This window comes from Emiliania huxleyi, assembly GCF_000372725.1.
Source record: "Emiliania huxleyi CCMP1516 unplaced genomic scaffold EMIHUscaffold_430, whole genome shotgun sequence".
NCBI lineage: Eukaryota > Haptophyta > Isochrysidales > Noelaerhabdaceae > Emiliania > Emiliania huxleyi.
This window is the reverse complement of record NW_005198750.1, coordinates 38,635-54,289: the sequence shown is the minus strand read 5'-3', so window position 1 is coordinate 54,289 and position 15,655 is coordinate 38,635. Positions and strand designations below refer to the sequence as shown.

The 15,655-nt window shown below is 66.8% G+C and overlaps 5 protein-coding genes across 5 annotated transcripts; 2 read left to right on the top strand and 3 right to left on the bottom strand.

The window, feature by feature from the left end:
- Window positions 1-2,781: 2,781 nt before the first annotated feature.
- On the bottom strand, window positions 2,782-3,795 carry EMIHUDRAFT_445334 (hypothetical protein). Its single transcript, XM_005769103.1, has 4 exons — window positions 3,404-3,795; window positions 3,206-3,257; window positions 2,887-3,051; window positions 2,782-2,821 (listed from the first exon to the last, which is right to left on the bottom strand). The coding sequence occupies exons 1-4, from the start codon at window positions 3,777-3,779 to the stop codon at window positions 2,797-2,799; spliced, it is 618 nt and encodes a 205-aa protein (XP_005769160.1). The 5' UTR covers window positions 3,780-3,795; the 3' UTR covers window positions 2,782-2,796.
- A 1,970-nt stretch (window positions 3,796-5,765) lies between these two features.
- Window positions 5,766-8,568, top strand: EMIHUDRAFT_470371 (mitochondrial tyrosyl-tRNA synthetase; the record flags this gene model as incomplete). Its single annotated transcript, XM_005769102.1, has 9 exons — window positions 5,766-6,140; window positions 6,236-6,300; window positions 6,386-6,562; window positions 6,710-6,831; window positions 7,045-7,087; window positions 7,158-7,263; window positions 7,820-7,996; window positions 8,064-8,389; window positions 8,525-8,568. 8 exons carry the CDS (start codon window positions 5,766-5,768, stop codon window positions 8,217-8,219), a joined length of 1,221 nt encoding a protein of 406 aa, XP_005769159.1. The 3' UTR covers window positions 8,220-8,389; window positions 8,525-8,568.
- Window positions 8,569-8,723: 155 nt separating this feature from the next.
- Window positions 8,724-9,933, bottom strand: EMIHUDRAFT_459090 (hypothetical protein; the record flags this gene model as incomplete). Its single annotated transcript, XM_005769101.1, has 5 exons — window positions 9,856-9,933; window positions 9,705-9,785; window positions 9,428-9,539; window positions 8,930-9,359; window positions 8,724-8,826 (listed from the first exon to the last, which is right to left on the bottom strand). The coding sequence occupies exons 3-5, from the start codon at window positions 9,504-9,506 to the stop codon at window positions 8,724-8,726; spliced, it is 612 nt and encodes a 203-aa protein (XP_005769158.1). The 5' UTR covers window positions 9,507-9,539; window positions 9,705-9,785; window positions 9,856-9,933.
- A 430-nt stretch (window positions 9,934-10,363) lies between these two features.
- On the bottom strand, window positions 10,364-11,405 carry EMIHUDRAFT_244707 (hypothetical protein; the record flags this gene model as incomplete). The annotated part of the gene is made up of 3 exons (XM_005769100.1): window positions 10,364-10,482; window positions 10,621-10,723; window positions 10,893-11,405. The coding sequence occupies 3 exons, from the start codon at window positions 11,403-11,405 to the stop codon at window positions 10,364-10,366; spliced, it is 735 nt and encodes a 244-aa protein (XP_005769157.1).
- Window positions 11,406-14,286: 2,881 nt separating this feature from the next.
- EMIHUDRAFT_244705 (hypothetical protein) lies at window positions 14,287-15,543 on the top strand (the record flags this gene model as incomplete). Its single annotated transcript, XM_005769099.1, has 3 exons — window positions 14,287-14,688; window positions 14,801-15,133; window positions 15,439-15,543. 3 exons carry the CDS (start codon window positions 14,287-14,289, stop codon window positions 15,541-15,543), a joined length of 840 nt encoding a protein of 279 aa, XP_005769156.1.
- Window positions 15,544-15,655: the final 112 nt, after the last annotated feature.

Sequence of the window (15,655 nt, the reverse complement as noted above, 5' to 3'; positions counted from 1 at the left end):
AGAGGGAGAGAGAGGGAGAGAGAGGGAGAGAGAGGGAGGGAGAGAGAGAGAGAGAGAGAGAGAGAGAGAGAGAGAGCGAGAGAGAGCGAGCGAGCGAGAGAGCGAGCGAGAGCGAGAGCGAGAGAGAGCGAGAGAGAGAGAGAGAGAGAGAGAAAGAGAGAGAGAGAGAGAGAGAGAGAGAGAGAGAGAGAGAGAGAGGCGCGCGAGGGAGCGCCTCCCACCAGCCGTCGTTGAGCTCGAGCTCGAGCGGCATCTGCAGAGGACGGGCCAAGTCAAGTGCGGAGAGGGAGGTGGCGGCGCCGCGGAGCAACCTGACGCGCCGCGAACAACCATCCGTTCGAGAGACGATCCGTGCTTGCGTCCGACGGCGGCAGCGGCCGCACCCGCTCGTGCGAGACGAGCTCCTCCCAGCAGTTCGCGCCTATTCTCGTACGCGTGAAGAAATGCGCGCCTACTCTCGCACACCCGTTCCTACCAACAGCCGCAGAGGGAGCGCCGTCGTCCTCCTCGAAGGCGTCGTACCTGCGACGGTGGGGGCAACGGTGAGGCAATTGCGCGCGTGCAGACGTGCGCGTGTGCGGCGTACCGCAGGTACAGCTTGAGCGAGCCGACGTCGTTGGCCCACAGCACGGTTGCCCGATACTGCGAAGCCTTGAAGCCCTCATCCACCTCGTCCCACGACACCTCGACCGACTCGCCGAGGCCGTAGAACGCGAGCAGATCGGGCAAGCTCCGTGGCAGCAGCGGCAGCGAGTCGAAGGGCAGCAGCTGCAGCGAGTCGAAGGGCAGCGGCGGCAGCGAGTCGACGGGCGAGTCACCGTCGCCGTCGCTGTCGCCGTCGCCATTGAGCAACGCCAACAGGTCGGCCGGGAGCGTGGTGTGGCCTGCAGCCATTGCCACCTCGACGACAGAGGGACTCGCTGCGGGCGGGGGGGGGAGGCTGAACTGCGCGGCCGCCACCGCGGGTGAGTCAAAGTGCGCCGGTAGGCCGACCCAGCCGCCAGCGGACGTCCACAAAGGGAAGGAGGCGTGCAGGCCGCCGCCCGCAGTGGATGTAGAGGCGGCGGCGACAGCGGCGGCGGAGGCGGAGGCGCCGGCGGAGACGGAGGTGGAGGAGGAGGCGGAGGAGGAGGAGGAGGAGGCGGAGGAGGAAGCGGAGGAGGAGGCGGAGAGCGCGGGCGAGGCGGCGCCGATGACGGGGAGGCCCGAACCCTACACGGTGGGAGGAGAGTGAGGGGGGCGGTGAGGGCTGCAAACACACCTCGATGAAAGAAACGGCCTGCGAGACGTCGCCGGTCTCGTCGTCGCGAGCGACGTAGTCGAGCCCGGTGTCCGCCTCGTCGTCGTCCTCCGCGTCGAGCTCGACCTCGTCCTCCTCCACGTCGAGCCCGCAAATCCGCGCCGCGGCCGCGGCCGCCTGCAGCACCGGCAGCTCCTCCGCCGCGGCCTGGATCTCACCAAGCGCCGCGTCCGTGACCTCGTAGTACCGCGACGAGGTGTCGCCGCTGAGCACGCCGCGCGTCATGCGCATGGTGGCCTCCTGCTGCGCCTTGCTGACCGCCGCGCACACGAGGCAGCGCCCCCAGTCCTACACACACAAAGCGCCCTCTCATAAAAGTGGACCTATCGGCCTCGCAAGGCGGTGCCGGCCTGCTCGAGACCACGCAGCTGCGCCGTGCCGCGGCGTGTCAACTACAGGCGGGGAATGAACACGATAATTCCGTGCTCCGCCGACGGCCGCCACCCCACCAGGTGCGCGCCGCGAGGCTGCCCCACACAAGGCGGATGCAGCCGAACCGCACGTCGACCCGCCACACCTTGGGCCCGCGCTTGCCAAATGGGTTGACCAAAATGGCCGCGAAGACGGTGGGCCGGCCCGACGCCTGCGCCACCTGGTCCTGCTCGGCGAGCTTGGCGTTGCGCGCCGCGATGAGCTCCGCCTCGACGTCCCGGGGCGCCTACAGCAGTCACGCTGGGAGGCTGGGGAGGGGGGGGGAGACCGTGCCGGGCACGCCATCGATCGAGGCACCTAATGGCAGCCGCGCGAGTGAGACCGGCGGGGCGGGCGGATCGGATGCGATTCTCGGACCTCGCGCACCAGCTCGAGCACCGCCAGCTGATCATCGATGGAGAGGGCGGTCGAGACGAGCTTGCTCGGCCCAGGCGGCGGCACGGCAGCGAAGTTGCCCGGCTTGAACATCTCGCTGCCGAAGACGATGGCCCGCACATGGAAGCCGGACGGATTGCCCGCCAAGTTGCCGCCCATGCCGACCCTGTGTGCAAGTTGGGGAGGGGGGGGGGGGGGGTCGGTCAGTGAGGAGTGTGAGAAGGGGCCGAGAGAGGCGGCCGAGAGAGGGGCGCCCGCGAAAGAGGCAGCACTCGCGAGGCAAGTCGGCCGCCTCGACCTCCTTGAGAAGGCCGCCCTGCGAGAGCTCCTCGACCAGGTTGGCGTGCCCCGCCTGTCGCACGCGCGGGCGGGGTGGGGTGTGCGGCTCGGGGCTGCTCACGGACGAGGCGGGGACACCTGCACGAGCGGCGGCTGCTGCGGCGAGACCCAGAACAGGCTACACGACGCCGGGCGCGGCAGTGGTGAGAGCGAGGGCGGGGTTGGGAGGCAGAGCGAGGGCGGCTCGACGCGGGGCGGCCCTTGGTCGTAGGCGGCGGCGATCTCGACGGACGTCGCCGGCCGGCCCTGGTAGAGGATGTAGGAGTTCCACTGCTTGAGCAGGCACTGCGCGACGACCTCCCACGAGGCGAAGTTGCGCCCGCGCAGCACCATCCGCGACGCGCCCGTCATCACGTAGCAGAGGCTGCCCGGGTCCTGAATGGCAGGGGGGGGGGTGAGACTGCGGCGGCCTCCGGCCGCGAGAGGAGGAGGATGCTCGCCGCGACGAGCCGCGAGATGCAGGCCTCGACCAGGGCCTCCGCCATGGCGCGCGCGACAGCAATCCGCTGCTCGTGGGTGAGCTCGTCGGGCAGCTCCTCACGCACCACGCGCAGCACCGTCTTGTTCTTGCGACGCCCCGCGCGCTGCAGCCTCGCCGCCGCCGTCTACAATGGGCAGGGCGCGCGGCCCTGAGCCGGGCGGCGGCGGTGGGCGCGCGATCCAGGCACCTCAGGGAGGTGGCACTCGTGCATCTACGGGTCATGGCGTCCAGGCGGACGCGACTGACCCGGGGTGCCTCCTCGAGGGAGGCGCTGCCGCCTGCGCTGTCGCCCGCCTTCTCCTTGCGCGCCTTCTTCTTGGGCGGCGGCGCCTGAGGGAGGAGGGGGAGAGGGGCGGCCGTCAGTGGTGTGGACAGCACGCAGCCCGCGCCACCCACGGGTGGAATGTGTGCATGTGCGGGGCCAGCGCATCCAGAGGATGCACGGCGACCCTTGGCCACCTGCGCGGCGGCGCCGCCTGCGCTGCTGTCCCGTTTAAGCCCCTGCCGGTGGACGCGTTGCCGCACGCCGGATCGTGTGCGGCCGCGCAGCTTGTCGGCGATCTGGCGCCAGGTGAGCTCGGCCGCGACGCCGTCCGCGATGATCTGGTCCTCCGCTTCGGTCCACGGCTTCTGCTCGCTAGGACGAGTTTGAGCGCGTCTGGGACCCGTCCAACGGAGAAGTGGGGCTCCTCCCTTCTGCTCGGCCGCCTTCAGCCGGTGGAAGCGTCCCCGCACGGCGGCGTCTGTGCGGCCGCGCAGCTTGTCGGCGATCTCGACCCAGGTGAGCTCGGCCGCGACGCCGTCCGCGATGATCTTGTCCTCCGCTGCCGTCCACGGCTTCTGCAGTGTCATGACGCCTACAGCCTTTTCGAGCACAGCGTTCACACCTCGCTGTTGAGAAGAAATGCGCGGGCCCTCCCACAGTTTGAAAAGGGCGACGGACGCTTGCGTCGTAGCCCCCAACAACGCCTCCCCGGCGCAGAGGGGCCCCCGGAGGGATGCTCAACCGGTCCACGCCACGCCGCTTGCGGGGGTCCTATTCCGATTCCGCGTCGAAAAGACGCACGGTCATTTTTGAACGCGCGGGCGGCACGGCTGTCTTGCGTGCGTTGTAGAGCGATGTACGCGGCGTCACGCGAGCATGGACCCGGCCTCCGGGGACGGGTCCCGGGATGAGCTAAGCAGCGCCAGTCGAACACTAGTATCGGACCTTCAAGACATGCGCTTTTGGCCGGTGGCCTCCTCGGACAACTTGTGCAAGGGTGTGTGTCTGAGCGTGTGTCGTTGCAATGGTTACACTTGACGGTATCTTATCTCCCTCACGTGCACGCACGAGAGCACGAGTGACGAGAGCCGTCTCAAGACAACGCACAGCGAGGAGGGAGGCGTGAGGAGCGCCTCGCGTTGCCAAACCGCGGCAGGCAGCGCTCCCTCTTGGCTCTTGTACTTGTTGTCCCGCCGCCCCAGCCGATCGGCTACGACGGGGTGGTCAAGACTGCAAGGCCAAAAGCACCTTTTTACGCCACTACGGCAACCGCCGTTCGAGCCCCTGGCGTGCCCTGTCAGATCTCCAAGTCCAAAGCGCAGGCGCACCATGAAATTTCTCCCTTTGGAAGGATGACGGCATCCTCCCAGGTTTTTGCCCTTGGGCGTCTGCCTCTTCCGTTCCCTCGTCGTGCAGAATCTCGCCAATTCTCGCAGAGCGACCTTCATACCTTCATGTCACCTCGCGGTCGTCCAACCAAACTGCACCTCTGTGTGTTAGTTAGTGGCAGTACAGTGCGCGCCAGTCCCATGCGCATAAATAAATAAAGCGAGCGGCATCTCCATGAGAGATGGGCGACGCACGAACACAGAGGCACAGCGCGCGGAGAGAGGGCGGTCCTCCGCGCTCCGGCGGCGGAGCACCCACATCCCGCTTTTCGCGGGCAGGCACAAGGTTGTCATACCCCGTGATCCATACCGCCCCGTTGGAGGTAAAAAAACAAAAAACAAAAAAAAACTGGAGGTAGGCCGCTCGTCCAAAAAAGAAAGAAAACAGCCAACCCAAGGGAGGGATGGGAGGACGGGAGGGATGGGAGGACGGCACGCCGCCACCACACAGGGATTTTAAGGAGAGGGGTGTCATGCGCTAGCCGTCGCCCACCCACCCTCGGGCGTCCGCCTCTTCCTATCTCTCTTCGCAGGCCGCTCGTCTAATAAATAAATAAATAAAACGGAAATCCCAGAAAGAAAGAAAGAAAACAGACAACGACAACCCAAGGGAGGAAAAAGAAAGAAAGAAAGAAAACACACAACCCAAGGGAGGGATGGGAGAACGGCACGCCGCCACCACACAGGGATTTTAAGGAGAGGAGTGTGGTGCGCTAGCCGTCGCCCACCCTGGGGAGTCTGCCTCTTCGTATCTCTTTTCGCAGTCTCTCGCCGCTTCTCGCTGCAACCTTCATGCCACCTCGCGGCCGTCCCACTCTCGTCGGTCTCTCCCTTGTCACTTCCTCCTCTGTCGCGTCGTTCTCTTCTGCCTCGTCCTGCGACGCCGCCTCCTGCCGGTCCCTTGTTCTCGCGGCTTCTTTCGCCTTGCGCAACTCCGTCCTCCTCGCGGCGTATCCTGGCCCCTCGAGTCTATCGAGCTCCCCTCGCGCAAGGACCACATTTCTGACTCCCACTCCGATCATTTGCCTACACGTCATGTTGTTGCTCAGGTCCACTCTCGGAAATCATCCAAGGACGTTATTTTTTTCTGTCGGAGGCTGGACAGAGGCTTGGCTTGGAGACTCGGAGTGGAGGCAGACTGTACATCTTCTATCCGCCCACGCAACACAGTTCATGCACCTCATGATGGTCCTCCTCGCGCACACGCAGCCGCTGCGGACGGCGCTGCTGCGGCCGTGCGCGTCTCGCGCCGTGCGCGCCCTCGGCGCCCGCGCCTGCAGCAGCGACGCGGCCACCGCGCCGGCCGAGGCAGCGGCGGAGCCGGAGCAGCTGCGATCGACGTTTCTGGAGACGATGCGCTGGCGCGGCTTCCTCCACCAGTCGACCGACCTGGCCGCGCTCGATGACGCGATGAGCGGCGGCCGCGTCGTCGCGTACCTCGGCTTTGACGCGACTGCGAGCAGCCTGCACGTGGGCTCGCTGCTGCAGATCATGCTGCTGCGCCACTTCCAGCGCGCGGGGCACAAGCCGATCGTGCTCGTCGGCGGCGGCACCACCAAGGTCGGCGACCCTTCTGGGAAGGACTCCTCGCGGCGGCGGCTCTCACGCGGCAGGGCGAGAACCTTCTCGGAACCTTCTCGGCAACGTCGCTGTAGGACGCGTCGCGGCAGCTGCTCGACGAGGAGGCGATCGCCTCAAACATCGAGGGTATCTCGCGCGTGTTTGGGCGCTCCCCGACCGCTTGCGGCGGACGCGGCCTCCCGCCTCGTCTGCCGCCTCTCCAGCCTTCTCGGGGCCGCCGCTAGGCGCTTCCTCACCTTTGGCGAGGGGCCGACGGACGCTCTGCTCGTCAACAACGACGCGTGGCTCTCTCCGCTCTCGTACCTCGCCTTCCTGCGCGACTACGGCAGGCGCTCCGCCACCCGCCACCCGCCCCTCTCCCCACCTCTGACCACCCCCCTGACTAGTCTGCATCGCTGCCGGTCGCCCGCTGCCGCGACCCGGGCAGCGGGCGCTGCAGCACCTACCGCATGCTAACCAACTGCATGCTAACCCGAACACCCGAGCCCCGAGCCTCGACCCGAGCCCGAGCCTCGACCCGAGCCCGAGCCCCCCCCGGCCACCGGCAGGCACTTTACCATCAACCGCATGCTCTCCTTCGAGTCCGTCAAGCAGCGCCTCGCGCGCGAGTCGCCCCTCTCCTTCCTCGAGTTCAACTACATGATCCTCCAGGCAGACGGCTCGAGTGGCAGTGCCACTGCGACCACCATCGCCGCTACTCCTCCTCCTCCTCCACTCCGTACCACTCCGACTGCCACCACTCCCCTCCCGACCGGCCCTCCAGGCCTACGACTTTCTCGAGCTTCACCGGCGGCACGGCGCGACGCTGCAGTTCGGAGGCTCCGACCAGTGGGAAACGTCATGTCGCCGACATTTCCGAGGCTTGTCCGAGACTTGTCCGTAGGCTCCGACCAGTGGGGAAACATCATCTCTGGCGTCGAGCTCGGGTGTGGGCGGTGGACGGCGCACGGCTGCTCGCCGGAGCGTCTCGGACCCTTCTCGGACCCTTCCCCGCAGGCGGAGGGCGGACGGCGCGCAGCTCTTCGGCCTCACTGCACCGCTCGTCACGACGGCGCGGCGGCGAAGAGGCCGGCAGCGCGGGCGAGGCGGGCCCTCGGCCGACGTGTGTGGTCGGAGCCCGGTCTAGGCGGACGGCAAGAAGATGGGCAAGACGGCGGCGGGGGCGGTCTGGCTCAACGAGGACCTCCTCTCGCCGTACGAGTATTGGCAGTTTTGGAGAAACACCGCCGACGCCGACGTCGGCCGTTTCCTGCGATTCTTCACCGAGCTACCGCAAGACGAGGCCGAGATGGGCCGAGATGAGCCGAGATGAGCCGAGATGAGGAGAGAGGGAGGGGCCGGCGAATCTCGGCGAATCTCTGTGAATCTCGGCGAATCTCGGCCGGCCAATCTCCCGCCACGCCCCCGCCACTCTCCGCCAGGTCGAGAAGCTCGAGGCGCTGCGCGGTGCGCAGATCAACGACGCCAAGGCGCGTCGCCGACGCCGCCGCTCTGCGCGGAGTGTCATGGAGGCGTGACCTGTCTGTCGGACCTCGGGTCGTAGGTGGTCCTTGCCAACGAGGCGACCCGCATGCTGCACGGCGAGGCGTGTGCGGCGCCGGGGCCAGGCACACGTCTCGCAGACACGTCCGGTACGCGTCACGGCCATGACAACGCAGGCGTGCCTCGCGGAGATCCAGGCGACCGCCGCGTCGCTCTTTGCCGCGGGCGGCGGCGGCGGCGGCGGCGGCACAGCGTCGCTCAAGCGGGTGAAGCTCTCTGCGGACGAGGCGGCGGCGGGCGTGCCGGTCGTCGACTTGTTCGTGTCGCTCGAGCTCGGAAAGAGCAAGTCCGAGGTGCAGCCGCGATACCGCCGAGAGGCATCTCGGTCTCGGATGAACTTCGGCTTGCGTTCTCCGGCAGGTGCGGCGGCTCGTCGCCGGGGGGGGCGCCAAGCTCAACGATGTCAAGATCGAGGACGCCGCGCTGCTCATCTCGACGGCGAGCTTCGAGGCCGCCAGCGAGATCAAGCTCTCGGCGGGCAAAAAGAAGCACGGCGTCGTCGAGCTCGCACAGTAGCGGCTAGCGTGCGGCGCACACGGCACGGCTACGACCAGAACCACACGGCTAGGCCCCTCCAACATGCCCTCCCTCCAACCGCTTGCACGCTGCTGGTGGCAGATGACAGCCTTGGCCCTTGCGGCTTGCGCGAAGTCACTAATTCTGCGGCTTGGGGCTTGGGTGGCGAGGACAAAATAAATAAATAAATAAAACGGGCAAACTCTGAGACGAGATGGGATTTAGGGACATGTGTCCCCGCCCTGCACGATCTTGGTGTGAGGGATCTTCAATCCGTGTCCCCTCACCCCTCGTCACGTGGCGAGGACACACATTCACATCGTAAACGTAATCAACATAAATAAAGAGATTCGAGGTCTTATTCTCGCACCCACTCGTCCAACTGGGTTCACACCAAGGAATCGTGCGCAAACCAGGTGACATCTCCTAGCATATAGAGAGGTAACAGGTTCCCATCCCCCCTACGCCTACCCGGCTACTACCCCCTACCCGTTTATATTTCGTTTATTTTTTGTGCGGGTTGTAATCCTTGTATTTATTTTTGTGTGTTGGTGTTGGGGAGAACTTCGCTCCCGCGGTCGTGTGTTCGTCGTGTGCGGCCGTGGGGCTCGGAAACCATAACCAACACGTGTGCTGAACTAACAGAGTACCTTCATTGTTTTCTACTCTCACTCGTTGTCGGTGGGTGCGGCGCGCGCCCGCGCGCGAACGGGTTGAGATCCGTGGACGCGTCGATTGTTCCCCGCCGCGAGATCGGCCAGACGCGCACCACGGGCCGCGCGACCACGTTCTGCCTCGGGAGCGGGCCCCAAGTCCGGCTGTCGGTTGAGCGCTCCGGGCAGTCGCCAAGCACAAACAGGCTGCCGTCGGGCACAACGCGAGCGAAAGTGACGGCGCGGGGCTCGCCGCCGGACTCAGCCTTGATGCCGCCGCCGCCACCGCGCGGCCCTGCGCACTGGAGCGGCGGTGCGGCGCGCGGCTCGCCGTTGACGACGATGCCGCCCTCCGGCGTGAGCGCGACCTTGTCGCCGCCGATGGCCGCCACTCGCTTCACAAAGAGGTCTCGCCCGCCGAGCGTGCCGCCGGCCGCCCTCACCTGCTGCTGCAGCTCAGCGGGCGGCGAGAACAGGACGAGGTCGCCTGAAGGAAGCTTCGAGGGAGAGGTCGAGGGCAAGTCTGGGGCGAGCGGCGAGGCGGCGAGAAGTCACCCCTCTCATACGGCAGGTTGACCAGCCGAGACACCTTCTCGGCGAAAATCACGTCGCCGACGGCGAGCGTCGCCTCCATCGAGCGTGACGGGATCGCGTAGAAGGAGCCAAGCTGCTCAGTCATGAGTCACGGTTTGATGGGTGATTCGTGCCGGGATCGCGGACAAGGATCCGCTGCGACGGCGAGCGGCGTGCGATCATTTTGCCTCATGCGCCGGTCTCAGCGTGCTCTCTCGATCCGATCTCTCTCTGTGCAATCTCGGCGCGATCGCGTCGCCTGCGAGGCAAGGAAGCCGGCCCACAGCGGCGAGGCGCCGACAAGGACGAGGGCGACCAGCACGCGGCCTGAGCTCCGCGCCTGTTCTCACCGGCAGCCTTGGAGAGATGCCCCCCCAACAGCCGCGAGCAGGCGGCCCAGGCTCCCGCGCCGCATAAGCCAGCCGCGCGGGCAGCGCTCGGAACCCGAGCCGAGATGCGAGCGGAGGCAGCGCGTCGGCCGGCACGCCCACCGGCCAAGTCTGGCCCTCCCTCGTCAACGTCGCCCTCGAGCCGTCCGCGGGCGCCTCCCGCGTCCGCTTGCTGAGCGGCCTGGCCACGCCCCGGAGGAGCGACGCGCCAGGCAGGGAGCTGCCTGCGGGCAGGCTCCGTGACCGGTCCGGGAGACAAGTCTGGGAAAGGTCTAGCCCTGCGCCGGCTCGAGAGCTGCCGGTATCGTCGTCGTCGAGCAGCAAGGCGCTCTCCCCACCGCGGCCCTCGCCCTTGCCCCCGAGGCGTGCGCCGCCCTCCTCTCGCGCCGCCTTGGAGGTGGGTAGCAAGTACACCTGCAGCCAGTGATACCGCTGAGCACCACGAAACTCTGGCCCTATCAGCCTCGCCCATCTCGCAGCAGCTCGCCATCTCTCATCGCGGCTCGTCGCGGCTCAATCTCGGCGCATCTCAGCGCCGCACCACGCCGCCCTCGCCGCTCGCCGTGTCGCACTCGAAGCGCGGCTCGCCCTCCGCCGAGAGGATGCGCATCACGCGGTACTCGAGCCCCGGCGTGCAGCGGTAGGCGCCTGCAGGAAGGACAGGTCCAGGACAGGTCCAGGAGGAATCCGTCCCCGCGGCGTGCAGTGGCAAGCGCCGCCCGCGCTGAAGCCGCCCGCGCCGCTTCCACCCGCGCCGCCTCCGCCGCCTCCCAATGCAACGACCACCTCTCCGCACCGGATCGAGCCGGCGGGCAGCCGCTGCGTCTGCTCCGCCAGCGCCGCGAAGCTCGACCCGCTGGCGCACGGCCGCTCGCCCCACACGCTTAGCCTGTGAGGCGGGCGGGCGACGCGCTGATGGCGACACGCGGCGCCGAAGCGCGAGCCTCTGTGCTGCTCAGTCGGCGATGCTAAGCGGCGCAGCGAGGTGCTCCGAGGCGTGCAGCAGCGTGTGAGGAGGCCGGGTGCGTGTCTGCTACCGGCGCTAGCGCTCACTCCACGTCGACGGCGAGGACGCGCTGCTCATTCTGCTCGAGTTCGCGCAGGAGGTCGCTCGAAGAGTAGAGGTGGGCTCCCCAGTCGTCGCACCGCCCGACCGACTCACCCGCCTCCTTGGCTTCGCAAAAGGTCATGCCGCATCTGAAGGTGCTGCCGCGGACACAGCCTGGCGCTCGAGCGGCCGGCGCCACCTCGAGAGCCGCGGGGCTGGGAAGCACCTGCAGGCTCATCGCGAAGGTGGCGTCCACCTCTTTGCCTCCTCCTGCAAGTCGCTTGATGTAGACGCCGACGCGGTCGGCGTAGGACTCGCCGGCGCCAAGCAGGTACAGCTGAACTTGCCAGCTGCTGCCGCCCGCCTCAAAGGGCGGCGAGTCGATTCGTGCTCCAGGTGTGGAAGTTGTCTCGTCGGCGAGGAGTCGGGCAAGGGTGCGGCGTGGAAATGGAATGGTTTTGGTCAGCTCTGCGATCGGCGTCCGGCGAGGAAGGCTGAGGTGAGACAGTGCAAAGAGCAGCATCTCAGACAGATGGAGGGCTGGCGACAGATGGAGGCTACATCAGAATAGGGAATTCATTTATCACAGATACCATACCAGCAAAGTACCCGAATCCAACTCCAGGTGCCCAAGCGCACACCGGCCGGAGCGCCACCGGGGGGTGCCGCCCTCCCGTTCATGAGCCCAACAACACGAACGCTATCCATCCTCACCGGCCCCCATCCCCGTGTGGTCGGCCTCGCCGCGCCAAGCCGCGGCCCGGTCCGCCCGGCGGCCAAGGGCGGGGAGGGGGCCACCCGCGCTCGCGCAGGTGCGACCGTCAAGGGTTGGCTCTCCTGGCGCTTACCAAAACCCGGGCCAAAACCGAGAGAGGGCGAAGAGAGGTAGGAATTCACACGGCAAATCGCAACCAGCGTCGCTGCAGTCAGCCCGGAGATGCACGTCGGAGAGGTGGAGGTCGGCGTCCGTGCTCATATACACCCACCAAGTCTACCTAGGAGCTACTGTAGGAATTCGGCCTCGCCTGCCATCTTCGATTCTCGGTCGATCGCGCGTCCCAAAAGTCGCCAAAAGTCGCCAAGCGTGGCGGCTCGCAATCACCCGCCCGCCGTCCCGGCGGTCCCGCAGCTCGCGCGAATCTCCCTCTTAACCCACCTCTAACATCACAATAGGGAATTCCTAGACAGTGTGACGCCTACTGTGAGAGTGTGAATTCGCGGAGCGAAGAAAATTTTATACTTCGCTTTTGGGAAAGTTTTTGGAATACGTTGGAATACGCACGTATTCCACCCCCCCCCCCCCGCAGCGCTGAAATTAAAGAAAACGAACGCCCGTTCCAGGAACCGTCCTCGAGATCGCGACCAACTATGCAAAGCCGCCGGACTCCAGCAGACCCCCAAGCCCGCCGGCGGCGCCGGCGCCGCCCCGCGCGTGCGCGCCGCGCCGAAGCCCGCGCCCAAGCGCGATGGCCCACTCTGGCGCTCAGTCAGTTAAGGTGATCTCTGGTCCGTCTACGGGGCAATCAAGACGACGGCGCGCGGGCAGATGGGTCACGCCGTCGCCGACAAGCGCGTCTACTGCCACGAGGCGCTCCACCTCAAGGGCAAGCTTCAGACCGCCGGCTACAAGCAGGCGGTCGAGAAGTGGGATACCGACTCCGACTCGGACAGCTCGGACGAGGAGGACCTCAAGATGTGAGGCAAGCGCGGCGGCGGCAGGGGCGGTGTGGGGGGATGGGCGGTGGGGACGCTGCTGTGAGCACGTCGGACGCCACGCGCGGGACCTCCTTACGGTGCGCGCCGCGCACGCGCGCGCGGCTCGCACGCGCGCGTGCGCGTACAGTCTTATAGCTTATACACAGTCGGCACGCGCGTTCCGCGCGTGCCCCGCTGAATACAAATACTACCCATTCTAGAGCTGTTTTGGAATACGTGGAATACGTATTCACACAGTAGGAGTGTGAGGTAAGTGTGAGGTAAGTGAGAGACTGCTGGTGAGAAGCCGGAGGAAGGTCGCTAGTCGAGAGAGATCGCCAGTGGAATAGGGAGTCCACCGTGCTGCGAGCCTGTCGCTGTCCCTTGTCAGGAGCAGGAGAACTAACTAGGAGAGCGCAACCAGTAGGAGGCCCGCGCCTGCCCCCGTGCCGCCGGGTGCAACCTGTCCTATACGAGAGAGGAATCCCTGGGACCCTGTCGTGTGGGTGAACCCTGCCCAGCCTCCCCCCTCCGTGTCGCGATGCGCTCCCCGCTCCCGTTCCCCTGTGTCCTGATCGTCCTTACAAGATCCTGCTCGTGCAGGTGGGGACCCTGTCCTTCTCCCACCCCTCGTTTGGCGTGCCCGTTTTATTTATTTATTACACCTACCTACCTACCTACCTACCGGGCATAGGAATTTCATTGGGAATTCCTATCTGCAGTGCGGCCCGCGCATGACCACACACACACACACACACACACACACACACACACACACACACACACACACACACACACACACACATAGTCGACGAGATTGGAAATAAGGAGAAAGAAAAAATGCACTTCCCAAGGGGTTGATGCTCCTCGCCGTGCTCTGGCGTATTCCACACATGGCACCACATGAATCGCCAACCGCCCGCCCATGCCGAAGCCGCCCTCCACCTCTCCCATGCCGCCCCCCCGCCCTCCACCTCGCCCACCCCTTTGCCGCCACCCTCTCCTTCGCCGCCCCTCGCCCCCACCGACCTCCACCTCCACCCCTCGCCCTCCCCCCCCGCCCTACCGAACCACCCACCGCCCGCCCATGCGCATGCCGACCTCCGTCCTCCCGCCGCCCTCCCCCCTTCCCGCCCCTCCACCTTCGCCATCCCCCATCTGTGCGCTCCACCCCGTCCGCTCCCTCCCGCTTGGCGCCCATCCCGCCCTCCGCCCTCGCCCCCCGCCCCTGTCCTGGCTGGCCTGGGTGGCATCTCCTCATCATCACGCGCCCAGGCGGGAGGGAAGTGGACGGGGCCCTGAGCTGACCTAGCCGCCATACGGAATGGGGCGCCCAACACGTGCCGGATTACTGTGCCTTCCCCGGGCACAGCCTTTCGGTTCGTGAAGGGTCGGTGCGTGTCGTGACCCCCTGGAACACCCGTACCCCCGCACCATCTCCGTCGCTTGGTTCCATAACCTCTGCCACAACCGGGAGCGGCCAGGGCTCATAGACTCGGTCGAAAGACCCCAGATTGGCATCCATGCCTCTCTGGACAGGGTGGCCCGCCACAAGGACCCCAGGAATTGCGACTCGCCGCTTTCCTCCCGCTGTGATTCTGTGTGAGCTCTGTGTCTTGATTTGCCAACAATATACCTAAACATGAATCGCCGTGCCGCTTGCAGCGCGGGGTTCCCACAGACGCTCGGAGCCGAACCCACGGGCATACATGGCCATCGGCCTCGTCTACGACGGCCATGCGCAGCACCGTCCGCCAGCGAGCGCCAGGGCCACGCACATCGAGACGCCCGAGCGCGTGAGCGTCATCTACCGTGCGCTTGGCAAGGCTCGGCTGCTGGACCGGCTGACGCGGGTGGCTCCACGCGAGGCGACGCGGGCGGAGGCGGAGGCGGTTCACACTGCGGAGCACCTCGACGCCCTCGAGGCGCTCGCCGACGCCGAGCCGTCTCTCCGAGGCGCGTGGCGCGGCGGCGCGGGTGGCGGCTGGTCGCTCGGCCGCGACATGTTCCACGATGCGCAGACGGCTTGTGCGGCACGGCGGGCGGCGGGCGGCGTCGTCGCACTGACCGAGGGTGTCCTCCGCGGCGAGATCTCCTCCGGCTTTGCGCTCGTGCGCCCACCCGGCCACCATGCCTGTGAGGACCGGATGGCGGGCTTCTGCCTCGTTGACTCTTCGCCGCGGCGTGAGAACGGCGTCTCTCCACACGTCTGGCTGCGGCTAGGCGGGCTTCTGCTTCCTCAACTCGGTCGCGGTCGCCGCGCGGGCTGCGCTCTCTCCGCGCGGCGGGCTGCGGCGGGTGCTCGTCGTGGACTGGGATGTGCACCACGGCGATGGGACGCAGGCCATCTTCGAGGAGGACCCGGCCGTCCTCTTCTTCTCGCTGCACCGCTTCGGGCGCGGCTTCTTCCCTGGCGCGGCAGCACGGAGCCGCGCCCCGCTGGCAGGGGCTGAGGACGGACTCCCTCTGCCCCTCTCCTTCGCGCAGGGACCGGCGCCGCGAGCTGCGTGGGCGGCGGCGCCGCTGCAGGCAATAGAGCTGCGTGGGCGATCTACTGTCTGCGATCTACTCTCTCTAGTAGGGATCTTGATTACTCGTACTTTTAGCTTACTAACCCGAGTTAAACTAGCAGGCCGAACCGTCAACGTGCCCTTCCGGCGCGAGGGGGTGAGGCCCCCCGCACCCGGCTGAGCCTTCTCGGAGCCGGCTCGGAGCCTCCCCTGTAGGCGCGAGGGGATGGGGGATGCCGAGTACTTGGCCGCGTTCGACGCGCTGCTGCTGCCGATCGCACGCGCCCTTCCATCCTCCTCGTCTCCTCCGCGAGCTCACCCGAGATTGGGCCGAGATTGGCCCGAGAGTAGGCGCGAGCCTTCGATCCGCAGCTCGTCCTCGTCTCGGCCGGCTTCGACGCGGCGGGCGGCGACCTGGCGGACGAGCCGGGGGGCGGGGGCGGGACCTCTCCCTGACTCTTCTCTCCCTCCCTCCTCCCCTCCAGGCGGGAGGCGACAGGGTGGGCGGGATGGACCTCACCGCGGGTGGGTTCGCGGGGATGGCGGCGCGGTTGCGGTCGCTGGCGGG